This window comes from Dreissena polymorpha, chromosome 1 (genome assembly GCF_020536995.1).
Source record: "Dreissena polymorpha isolate Duluth1 chromosome 1, UMN_Dpol_1.0, whole genome shotgun sequence".
NCBI lineage: Eukaryota > Metazoa > Mollusca > Bivalvia > Myida > Dreissenidae > Dreissena > Dreissena polymorpha.
The window spans coordinates 155,709,026-155,722,406 of NC_068355.1; the positions used below are offsets into that span (position 1 = coordinate 155,709,026).

Below are 13,381 nucleotides of genomic sequence, written 5' to 3' on the forward strand. Positions count from 1 at the left end.
TTAAATTTATTATGAAAGAATTTCTATTTCTGGGTATTTTTATTCTAAAAAATGGTCGCGAAGATGTGCTTTAACTTAAGAAAATTGCGAGCAGTGTTAACTATTTCAATGCAAATAAAATGGCGACAGCGCTTTTGTTTTCACCGTCGTCAAGGGGCATGTAACTCTAACTGACGCAAGTGCCCGGATGTTGCGATAAGGTCAATGGCCACAGTAAATGACTCTTAAAATGACACCCATCGTTCATTACTACAAGTCGACTATGGCCACAGTAAATGACTCTTAAAATGACACCATCGTTCATTACTGCAAGTCGACTATGGCCACAGTAAATGACTCTTAAAATGACACCATCGTTTATTTCTAAAGGTTGACTATGGCCACAGTAAATGACTCTTAAAATGACACCATCGTTCATTACTAAAAATCGACTATGGCCACGGTTAATGACCCTTATAATAACACCATCGTTCATTACTAAAAGTCGACTATGGTCACAGTAAATGACTCTTAAAATAAGACCATCGTTCATTACTGCAAGTCGACTATGGCCAAAGTAAATGACTCTTAAAATGACACCATCGTTCATTACTTCAATTCGACTATGGCCACAGTAAATGACTCATAAAATGACACCACCGTTCATTACTGGCAGTCGACTATGGCCACAGTAAATGATTATTAAAATGTCACCACTGCTCATTACTGCAAGTCGACTATGGCCACAGTAAATGACTCTTAAAATGAAACCATAGTTCATTACTGCAAGTCGACTATGGCCACAGTAAATGACTCTTAAAATGACACCATCGTTCATTACTTCAATTCGACTATGGCCACAGTAAATGACTCTTAAAATGACACCACCGTTCATTACTGGCAGTCGACTGTGGCCACAGTAAATGACTCTTAAAATGTCACTACTGCTCATTACTGCAAGTCGACTATGGCCACAGTAAATGACTATTAAAATGACACCATCGTTCATTACTGCAAGTCGACTATGGCCACAGTAAATGTCTCTTAAAATGACACCATCGTTCATTACTGAAAGTTGACTATGGCCACAGTATATGACACTTAAAATGAAACAATTGTTCATTACTGGAAGTCGACTATGGCCACAGTATATGACTCTTAAAATAAGACCATCGTTCATTACTGCAAGTCGACTATGGCCCCAGTAAACGACTCTTAAAATGACACCATCGTCCATTACTGCAAGTCGACTATGGCCACAGTAAATGACTCTTAAAATAAGACCATCATTCATTACTGCAAGTGGACTATAGCCACAGTAAATGACTCTTAAAATGACACCATCGTTCATTACTAAAGGTCGACTATGGCCACAGTAAATTACTCTTAAAATGACACCATCGTTCAGTACTAAAAGTCGACTATGGCCACAGTAAATGACTCTTAAAATAACAACATCGTTCATTACTGAAAGTCGACTATGGCCACAGTAAATGACTCTTAAAATGAGACCATCGTTCATTACTGCAAATCGACTATGGCCACAGTAAATGACTCTTCAAATTACACACATCGTTCATTACTTCAATTCGACTACGGTCACAGTAAATGAATCTTAAAATGAAACCACCGTTCATAACTGGCAGTCGACTATGGCCACAGTAAATGACTCTTAAAATGTCACTACTGTTCATTACTGCAAGTCGACTATTGCCACAGTAAATGACTCTTAAAATGACACCATCGTTCATAACTGCAAGTCGACTATGGCGACAGTAAATGACTCTTAAAATGAAACCACCGTTCATAACTGGAAGTCGACTATTGCCACAGTAAATGACTCTTAAAATGACACCACTGTTCATTACTGCAAGTCGACTATGGCCACAGTAAATGACTCTTAAAATAGAACCATCGTTCATTACTGCAAGTCGACTATGGTCACACAAAATGACTCTTAAAAAACACCATCGTTCATTACTGGAAGTCGCATATGGCCACAGTCAATGAATCTTAAAATGGAACCATCGTTCATTTCTGCAAGTCGACTATGGCAACAGTTAATGACTCTTAAAATGACACCATCGTTCATTACTGGAGGTCAACTATGGCCACAGTAAATGACTCTTAAAATAACACCATCGTTCATTACTCAAAGTCGACTATGGCCACAGTAAATGACTATTTAAATGACACCATCGTTCATTACTAAAAGTCGACTATGGCCACAGTAAATGACTCTTAAAATGACACCCATCGTTTATTATTACAAGTCGACTATGGCCACAGTAAATGACTCTTAAAATGACGCCATCGTTCATTACTGAAAGTCGACTATGGCCACAGTAAATTACTCTTAAAATGACACCATCCTTCATTACTAAATGTCGACTATGGCCACAGTAAATGACTCTTAAAATGACACCATCGTTCATTACTGAAAATCGACTATAGCCACAGTAAATGACACTTAAAATGACACCATCGTTCATTACTGCAAGTCGACTATGGCCACAGTATATGACTCTTAAAATAAGACCATCATTCATTACTGCAAGTCGACTATGGCCACAGTAAATAACTCTTAAAATGAAACCACCGTTCATTACTAAAGGTCGACTATGGCCACAGTAAATGACTCTTAAAATGACACCATCGTTCAATACTAAAAGTCGACTATGGCCACAGTAAATGACTATTAAAATAAAACCATCGTTCATTACTGCAAGTCGACTATGGCCACAGTAAATGACTCTTAAAATGACACCATCGGTTATTACTGCAAGTCGACTATTGCCACAGTAAATGACTCTTAAAATGGAACCATCGTTCATTACTGCAAGTCGACTATGGCAACAGTTAATGACTCTTAAAATGACACCATCGTTCATTACTGCAAGTCGACTATGACCACAGTAAATGACTTTTAAAATAACATCATCGTTCATTACTGAAAGTCGACTATGGCCACAGTAAATAACTCTTAAAGGGGCCTTTTCACAGATTTTGGCATTTTTTAACTTATTCATTAAATGCTTTATATCGATAAATGTAAACATTGGATCGTAAAAGCTCCAGTAAAAAATCAAGAATAAAATTAAAAAAAGGAAAAGAACATTGCCCGGACCAGATTTCGAACCAGTGACCCCTGGAGTCCTGCCATAGTCTTGAAGTAAAAACGCTCTAGCCTACTGAGCTATTCCGCCGAGTACATATACTGGAAGTATTTTATACCTTATATAAGCAATCTTCGTAGTTTCACAAAATTTAACGACAAAAACAGAACTCTCCAAATTATTCAATCGTTTCGCGTTGCAACGCTTTATAATTTTTAGGTTTTAAAATCGTCAAAAGATGCATATAATGGCTATATTAGACCATGGTAAATGTTCAGTATTACTGTTTCCTCACAAATATCATAACTAAAACGAAAATTTGCGAATCTGAAACAACTTTTTTCAATTTTGTCAATTTACCAAAGCGTGAAAAGATCCCTTTGAAATGAAACCACCGTTCATTACTAAAGGTCGACTATGGCCACAGTAAATGACTCTTAAAATGACACCATCGTTCAATACTAAAAGTCGACTATGGCCACAGTTAATGACTATTAAAATAAAACCATCGTTCATTATTGCAAGTCGACTATGGCCACAGTAAATGACTCTTAAAATGACACCATCGTTCATTACTGCAAGTCGACTATTGCCACAGTAAATGACTCTTAAAATGGAACCATCGTTCATTACTGAAAGTCGACTATGGCCACAGTAAATGACTCTTAAAGTGACACCATCGTTCATTACTGCAAGTCGACTATGACCACAGTAAATGACTTTTAAAATAACACCATCGTTCATTACTAAAGGTCGACTGTGGCCACAGTAAATGACTCTTAAAATGACACCATCGTTCAATACTAAAAGGCGACTATGGCCACAGTAAATGACTCTTAAATTGACACCATCGCTCCATACTAAAAGTCGATTATGGCCACAGTAAATGACTCTTAAAATAACACCATCGTTCATTACTGAAAGTCGGCTATGGCCACAGTAAATGACTCTTAAAATGACACCATCGTTTTTTACTGCAAGTCGACTATGGCCACAGTAAATGAATCTTAAAATGGAACCATCGTTCATTACTGCAAGTCGACTATGGCAACAGTTAATGACTCTTAAAATGACACCATCGTTCATTACCCGAGGTCAACTATGGCCACAGTAAATGACTCTTAAAATAACACCATCGTTCTTTACTCAAAGTCGACTATGGCCACAGTAAATGACTATTAAAATGACACCATCGTTCATTACTAAAAGTCGACTGTGGCCACAGTAAATGACTCTTAAAATGACACCCATCGTTTATTATTACAAGTCGACTATGGCCACAGTAAATGCCTCCTAAAATGACGACATCGTTCATTACTGAAAGTCGACTATGGCCACAGTAAAAGACTCTTAAAATGACACCATCCTTCATTACTTAATGTCGACTATGGCCACAGTAAATGACTCTTAAAATGACACCATAGTTCATTACTGAAAGTCGACTATGGCCACAGTAAATAACCCCAATTATCTATGTTTAAGCATTAATACGAAAATGTGAATGAGATTTTGTATAAAGACAAAGGCGCTCTTATGCCATCATAAGCATTAATACAAAATTGTGAACGAGTTTTAGGCAAACCACATAGGCGCTCTTATCCGCCATATAGCCATTAATACGGAAATATGAACGAGATTTAATCAATATACATAGGCGCTCTTTTCCCTTGATAAGCATTAATACGGAAATATGAACGACATTTTGTTAAAACAAATAGTCTCTTTTATCATCCATATAGGCAATAAATACGGAAATTAGAACGAGATTTAATGAAAAGACAAACGCGCTCTTATCCCATTATAAGCATTTATTCAAAAGACATAGTCGCTCTTTTTCGCCATATAGCCATAAATACTGAAATATGAACGAGATTTAGTCAAAAGACATAGGCGCTCTTATCAACCATATAGCCATAAATATAATACAATGTAAGAGTACTATATTTTACACTTGTATGTATAATGAATATTCCTGATTCACGTATGAGTTTGAGCGCTCATTAACCTGTTTAACCTGCCCAGTAGTTAACATTGACCGTTCCAAAGCGGTGACACCGGCTTTATTGTACTCTTTTTGTATTTTGTTTCGTTTTGTGCCGTTCTGTTTTGGCAATTCATCACCTGCCATGAATAAAGGACCACGTACGTATGTATAATACAGGGTAAGATCTTGGATCCCAAAAGGTACATGGTGCTGCTAGAAAGAAGCACGGGTCGATTCGGAACAGAAACTGACATATTCATATAATATCCAGGTATTTTATTAATCAAATATAAACATATTGTCATTAAGAAACAAATTACCTATGGAAAAACGTATGATTGCGTCGCTATACACACGCACATACGTTTGCAAATGTTTTGCTAAGATTTGCAGTAGATTTACGCTTGTTGCAAGAAAGATATTTATTTTTGCATGCATTTATTATTGCATGTAGAATACGCATTTAATCCGAATGCGCCAACTCTTGTAAGTAGACAAAATGACACCTCCATTATGATGGCTTTTTACCCTTCTAAGACAGTGAAGGAATATTATTTTGGCGATGTCCGGAGGTGTTTATCAATAATTATTTATTAAATTTCATTAAACTTAATATGAATGTGTTCAATCATACTGCGGTGCACGCGTTATTAATTTATTGCCCCTTAATAGATTGAAATTCAGGAAGGTTGTACGTCCGGAGCTATTTCACAGTACCTATTTCACGAAACTTAAAACAAATATACATCAGCATTCGCCGATATTGTTTCTGTGTGGTTCTCCGTCCTTCCACTTTCAATGTCCGGAGCTGTGTGACAGTAACTATTGCATGAAAGTCTATAAAACTTAAATGTCATCATACTGCAGTGGTGCACACTTAAGTTCTGTCCGGATCGATAACTCAACAGTTAACAGTAAACCGGTGTCTGTAATGCAACGATCTCACTTTTGTCCTTACACATCTTCCGACCGTACGGTGTTGTCAGCCATGTTGAACTTTTCTGCAGGATGTTAGCGTCTTTGTGTTCACCAGGCTTTACCTTTGAAATAGATTGCAACAAAATCCAATCTGGTACGACATATTGACTAGGATTCTCACACAGTTTTTGAGTACCATGAAAGTTGTGACATTCGCTACAAGAAAACTTGCTTTTTAACATGAATATACATCTACTATCCAGAAATATTTCTTACATGAAATTTCATGAGCACCTACAATTTCATCTGTAAAAATTATGTTCCGTGTTTTACTTACGTCTATCTGCTAGGGCGCTTGATCAATATTCTTTTATGCTCGAGCCTGCATTAAAAAACCCAAAATATTTGTGAAAATGAACTAAAAACACATCAAGTTACATAACAAGTCAAACTTTTAAAGTGTCAAAGGCTACGAAGACACTTATAAGTAATTGTTTTATTTCGATGATACGATAAACTTTTACTAATCATAAATTGCCTGTGACTAGTAATTGTATTAATGGCTTGGTTATGCTAAAACACGTTACAGATATCTCTTTAAACCATTTTGTAAAACGTAAATCCGAATGAAATTTTTATGACATTTATACGAAAAGAAAAACCTAATATGACTGCTATATTTTTTTTACAAAACTGATCATTGTAGTATTAATGATATGGACAATACATACGGTGAGTTGTTGCCAGGCTATATGCTGTGAAAATACTTTTGGCCACCGTTCGTTGCAGAGCCTCTGTGGCCTCTTTATAACTACATCCAGTCGCGTGCAGTTTTATGATATGAAACAAACGATTATGAGAATATTTAACAAATTTTACAGACATGTACTGTGAAATATTTTCTGTACGAATATGTAGTTTACTTTGACACCAAAGAAGAAAATAATTATTGTATGACATTCGAAACCGATATACTTTTTTCAATTAATTATATAACTTTAAATTTTTGCCTTTACTATTTATATTGTTCGGACTCGCCTTTCAAAAAACCGCGTAAAAAATAAAACGGGATTCTATGTCTATTGACAGTCTAACAGGCATGTTATATGGAGATATTGTACATTTTAAGAATTTGTTCTTCCCATTAACATTTAAAATATTTACATTTGACGAATTAAATTTACACAAACACAGCGCAAGTTTATACTTTCGTGAATAAAATGTGGTTGTGCACAAAATGAACAAAATGTTACGCACTCTTATAAATAAAATTATGTTTTGAAAACGTATATATTATTGTAAGATAATACTTGTTACAAAAAATAATCAAAGACCATACTCTTTACCTCTTGCATGATCACTGAACACGCTTCCTTGACGAGGACGGATTCTGTATACGATGAAACTAGTCTGTAATTTAATATAGAAATGGTATTGGTTGTAATTTTTATAAGTTTAAGTTTAGTTTTTAACAAATGTTGATGGCAGTCTCGATCGAGCACGACCTTAGATGTACATCTTTCCACATACTAATTTTTAACCTTTACAAAATCGGTCATATGCAATATTATGTTTATTTTTCACTTTCTAAATCCATTGTAAACGGCCCAATGATTATGTTATGGCTGAATGGAATAGTTCATGAACAAAATCAATACTCAATAAAAAAAATATAATACGAAATACCTTTTGTTCTTCTTGTAAGCTGATTTCAGCTTTTCGTTAGCTACGAGCTTTACCAAAGGGTGGTTCCTGTAAATGTCGTCATTATTGACAGTTTAAGTAAGCAATCAATTTCCCATGTTTTGTGAAATTTGTATGAAATCAAAGAAAGGGAAAGTTTTACATTGTGTATGGTACCGTTTGTCAGGAGAAATTGTGAATAAGCGAATAACACATATTTTTTCTTTACAATCGAACCTCGACTTTTATCGTTGATTGATTCAAAATATTTCGGCTCTTATCCTAAATATAAAGTGGTTATATAAATAAGGGAACACAGATAGCTTTCAATATAATTGGTATTTTGAATGCCAAGCGCTTATGCAATATACAGTTGCCATTGCTAGGCATTGTACTGTACTAAGTGCCTGTTCGTAATGCAACCGGATCATTGCGATACTTTGGTCTTTACGAATTTCTCATATAGAGTTTATCTATTTCGTTCGGAGCTCATAGAATTCGAAGTAGCTATTGACTTTGGGCAAGTAACAGACGCATCAAGACCAATTCCACAACACCGTCACACATAGGTTTCGGTGGCAAGACCGAGTTCGAATACTACGCCGTTTACAAAGCTTTTCTGCTGTTAAAGTCAGTTTTTGTAAGCATTAACGCACATTTTGAATAAGCTTAGTATATCAGTGCATTGAATTTAATTGCAGAAAAGCTACTTTATTTATGACAATTACAACTTACCCGTTTTCTGAAAAGGTATCTTGGATGTTTTTCTCCACGACAGTCAATGCCTGAATTACATGAGGAAAAAACTGATAAAAAAGAACCAAATGATTATAGCATGTACACTGTTTCAAGAGTATGACAATACGTTAATGAAATTGTGCATTAATATTTGAATATGACAATCAATAGGCATGCAACGGAGAGTAATGTATGAATTAATACCTCTAACGTGAAAACGCAAAATCCATATCCGATGGAACTTTTTGGTGCCGCGTCTACGTTTGTAATAAATTTGCAATGGTTAAGCAACCACAAAACGTCACTGAAATATATATAAAAAAGATCGGAATGAAATGGCGATAGAACTTCGACCAAATTCCTATGAACTTATGTGATCCAATGAAGAGTAAAATATATATGACTTTCTTTTACATTATTGTAACCACTACAACATGTAGAAATCCTATGAAACCATTGCTCACCTGTCTTCCACCGTCGATGTGACAATGGAAAATCACGTTTTGTATGCCACAGGGACCTAGATAGCATTTAATGTTGCCATAGTCGACTTGCAGTAATGAACAGTGATGACATTTTAAGAGTCATTTACTGTGGCCATAGTCGACTTGCAGTAATGAACAGTGGTAACATTTTAAGAGTCATTTACTGTGGCCATAGTCGACTTGCAGTAATGTACAATGGTGTCATTTTAAGAGTCATTTACTGTAGCCATAGTCGACTTGCAGTAATGTACAATGGTGTCATTTTAAGAGTTATTTACTGTGGCCATAGTCGAATTGCAGTAATGTACGATTGTGTCATTTTAAGAGGCATTTACTGTGGCCATAGTCGACTAGCAGTAATGAACGATGGTGTCATTTTAAGAGTCATTTACTGTGGCCATAGTCGACTTTTAGTAATGAACGATGGTGTCATTTTAAGAGTCATTTACTGTGGCCATAGTCGACTTGTAATAATGAACGATGGGTGTCATTTTAAGTCATTTACTGTGGCCATAGTCGACTTTTAGTAATGAACGATGGTGTCATTTTTTAGAGTCATTTACTGTGGCCATAGTCGACTTTTAGTAATGAACGATGGTGTCATTTTTTAGAGTCATTTACTGTGGCCATAGTCGACTTGCAGTAAGGAACGATGGTCTTATTTTGAGAGTAATTTACTGTGGCCATAGTCGACTTTCAGTAATGAACGATTGTGTCATTTTAAGAGTCATTTACTGTGGCCATAGTCGACTTTTAGTAATGAACGATGGTGTCATTTTAAAAGGCATTTACTGTGGCCATAATCGACTTGCAGTGATGAACAGTGGTGACATTTTGAGAGTCATCTACTGTAGCCATAGTCGACTTTCAGAAATGAACGATAGTGTTATTTTAAGAGTCATTTACTGTGGCCATAGTCGACTTTCAGTAATGTTCGATGGTGTCATTTTAAGAAGCATTTACTGTGGCCATAGTAAAATAGCAGTAATGAACGATGGTGTCATTTTAAGAGTCATTTACTGTGGCCATAGTCGACTTGCAGTAATGAACAGTGGTGACATTTTAAGAGTCATTTACTGTGGCCATAGTCGACTTGCAGTAAATTACGATGGTGTCATTTTAAGAGTCATTTACTGTAGCCATAGTCGAATTGCAGTAATGAACGATGGTGTCATTTTAAGAGTCATTTACTGTGGCCATAGTCGACTTTTAGTAATGAACGATGGTGTCATTTTAAGAGTCTTTTACTGCGGCCATAGTTGACTAGCAGTAATGAACGATGGTGTAATTTAAAGAATCATCTACTGTGGCCATAGTCGACTTGCAGTAATGAACAGTGGTAACATTTTAAGAGTCATTTACTGTGGCCATAGTCGAATTGCAGAAATGAACGATGGTGTTATTTTATGAGTCATTTACTGTGGCCATAGTCGACTTTTAGTAATGAACGATGGTGTCATTTTAAGTATCTTTTACTGCGGCCATAGTCGACTAGCAGTTATGAACGATGGTGTCATTTTAAGAATCATTTACTGTGGCCATAGTCGACGTTTAGTAATGAACGATGGTGTTATTTTAAGAGTCATTTACTGTAGCCATAGTCGAATTGCAGTAATGAACAGTGGTGACATTTTAAGAGTCATTTACTGTGGCCATAGTCGACTTCCAGTAATGAACGGTGGTGTCATTTTAAGAGTCATTAACTGTGGCCATAGTCGAATTGCAGTAATGAACGATGGTGTAGTTTTAAGAGTAATTTACTGTGGCCATAGTCGACTTTCAGTAATGAACGGTTGTGTCATTTTAAGAGTCATTTACTGTGGCCATAGTCGACTTTTAGTAATGAACGATGGTGTCATTTTAAAAGGCATTTACTGTGGCCATAGTCGACTTGCAGTGATGAACAGTGGTGACATTTTAAGAGTCATTTATTGTGGCCATAGTCGACTTGCAGTAATGAACAGTGGTGACATTTTGAGAGTCATCTACTGTAGCCATAGTCGACTTTCAGAAATGAACGATAGTGTTATTTTAAGAGTCACTTACTGTGGCCATAGTCGACTTTCAGTAATGTACGATGGTGTCATTTTAAGAGGCATTTACTGTGGCCATAGTCAAATAGCAGTAATGAACGATGGTGTCATTTTTTAGAGTCATTTACTGTGGCCATAGTCGACTAGCAGTAATGAACGATGGTGTCATTTTAAGAGTCATTTTCTGTGGCCATAGTCGACTTGAAGTAATGAAAAATGGTGTCTTTTTTAGAGTCATTTACCGTGGCCTTAGTCGACTTGCAGTAATGAACGATGGGGACATTTTAAGAGCCATTTGCTGTGGCCATAGTCGACTTTCAGTAATGAACGATGGTGTCATTTTAAGAGTGATTAACTGTGGCCATAGTCTACTTGCAGTAATGAACAATTGTGTCATTTTAAGAGACATTTGCTGTGGTCATAGTCGACTTTCATTAATGAACATTGGTGACATTTTTAGAGTAATTTACTGTAGCTATAATTTAACTTGCAGTAACGAAAAATTGTTTCATTTTCAGAGTCATTCACTGTGGCCATAGTCGACTTGAAGAAATGAGCAATGTTGTCATTTTAATAGTTATTTACTGTGGCCTTAGTCGACTTGCAGTAGCGCTCATCACATGCACGCGCACTATCATGTTGCCTGATTATATATTTATTATCGATGTACATTAAACTTATAAACCATACGTGTAGTTTACTTATTTATTAAGTACACCATACACATCCATATTTGACCATTGCAGATAGAAGACTAGTACCAGTACATATAATTTCATTCGTATTTAAGAATGAAATTTATGTTATTACTATTTACTTTTTATCTTTTAGTCCTCGGACGTCTTTCTAAAACTAAATGTTTTATAACCGGTCTTTCTCTTCCATAACCGGTCTTTCTCGTGTATGGCCATACAACTATTTTCCATAGCCGAAACAGCCAATCGAAACAGGGGACGAAACAGCCAATGGAATCAGGAAAATGGAAAAGAGTGTTTCCCAAAAAGATTGGTTTGTTTACTTCCGGTTCTTCGGACGACAGATTTTTAAACTATTATATCTCTGAATTTTATTTTGGTAGACGATACAAGAACAAAGAGGTCGTTAGTCAAATGAGATACTCTTATTCGTATTTAACCAATGCTTGCACACTTAAAAAATGTACAGATGCATTTATGAATTAGATAAATATTGCATCTGAATATTTTGCAAACAGTCTTGGGCATGTTTTCGAATTTCCCTCCTTCGTCGATGCAATGCTTGTTCAAGATCGTTCTTATTTTCTATTAAAAAAGATAACAACATAAAGGGAGTTTTTGTCAAAAAGTAATATATCCCAAAACATTAATGTTTTTTTGTGCTTGGCGCAAGGCCTCATAGGCATAGTTGCAAGTCTGAACATGTTGGCTTTTTTTGCAACCGTTTCGAAGGTTATATTATAAGTAGCCTTTCTCAACTTAACAATAGAATATAAATATTCTATTAAATTTATTAAAATATTAAATTTAAAATCTGTTTTCAACTATGTATCATTTCAAAAGCTTTAAGATAAAAACGCCATATGCAACCCATGCAAAACACAACATTCTTTCAGGACATGAGGCTTGCCAACGTAATTTTTTTTACCAAACCTAACCAGATTTTACTGGACATTATTCTTCTTTAACCAAACTATAGAAAATACCTTTTATTGGGTTTATGATTATTGTTATTACGTTCGCAATTGTTAAAAATTATAAATGCAACAAAATAACAAGTAAATTTAAATATATTTTATTTAAACATGGTAAAACTTACAATTAAAAGGAAATAGACTATAGAGCTTTGTGATATTTAATACTTTTTTACAATCCTTGAAACAGCCGCTTGTACTTCTGACTTTTGCATCACATGTTGACATGTATCAAGCAATGATGGTGTGGTTACCCACTTTCAATTTGCGTTAATCACAATGATTAAAACCAGTCAAATTAATTTCAAACAATCAAAAACGTTATTTGTCACCTATGTCATTAAAAAAGCTGCAATATTTAACTTATTCAAGAATGGCACTTGGAGTTTGTTACCTCACTAGCACTGATAGCTTATTCGATTGTTTGGTTAAATCCATTTCATTTTAAAGCTAGACAATCTTATCAATCTTAAATACAATGTTAACATAAACCAGTTCGTATTTTTTTACGTATTCCTAGTTTAGTTTTCACAATGTTTTACTTTTTTTCTGACAATAGAAACAACAGTTTCGGGCATATTACCTGACCTCAGCATATTTTATCTAAAATTTCCGAGGTCTGACGTCTTTTGCATGGGTTGAACATGCGTTTCATTCAAAAAGAAATAAAGAAAGAGACAAAAAGGACAACTTAAACATGTTATATAGAATCAAGAACTGTTATTCAAGAGGCAAAACCCACATTGCATTATTATTTATTTTGCAAGTGATGAACA

The 13,381-nt window shown here is 35.4% G+C and overlaps 2 protein-coding genes and 2 long non-coding RNA genes across 30 annotated transcripts in view; 1 reads left to right on the forward strand and 3 right to left on the reverse strand.

Annotated features, from left to right (window-relative positions):
• LOC127856922 (sortilin-like) overlaps positions 1 to 13,381 on the reverse strand; it is a 219,561-nt gene that overhangs the window by 74,912 nt on the left and 131,268 nt on the right. The window lies entirely within an intron of this gene.
• LOC127856983 (nuclear protein MDM1-like) overlaps positions 1 to 13,381 on the forward strand; it is a 233,583-nt gene that overhangs the window by 1,549 nt on the left and 218,653 nt on the right. For 9 of the 17 annotated variants that reach the window (XM_052393227.1, XM_052393284.1, XM_052393273.1 and 6 more), the window contains exon 2: positions 11,865 to 11,944. In XM_052393227.1, the coding sequence (XP_052249187.1) occupies positions 11,902 to 11,944 (43 nt within the window). In that variant the 5' untranslated portion in view covers positions 11,865 to 11,901. Of the gene's footprint in view, positions 1 to 11,864; positions 12,034 to 13,381 lie in introns of those variants that run through there. The other 8 variants (XM_052393322.1, XM_052393310.1, XM_052393362.1 and 5 more) reach the window with 7 other exon arrangements.
• Positions 5,439 to 7,261, reverse strand: LOC127857283 (uncharacterized). Its single transcript, XR_008038366.1, has 3 exons — positions 6,729 to 7,261; positions 6,335 to 6,379; positions 5,439 to 6,119 (listed from the first exon to the last, which is right to left on the reverse strand). It is a non-coding gene; the product is annotated as an uncharacterized LOC127857283 (long non-coding RNA).
• LOC127857367 (uncharacterized) lies at positions 7,271 to 8,467 on the reverse strand. The gene is made up of 3 exons (XR_008038380.1): positions 8,416 to 8,467; positions 7,684 to 7,749; positions 7,271 to 7,407 (listed from the first exon to the last, which is right to left on the reverse strand). It is a non-coding gene; the product is annotated as an uncharacterized LOC127857367 (long non-coding RNA).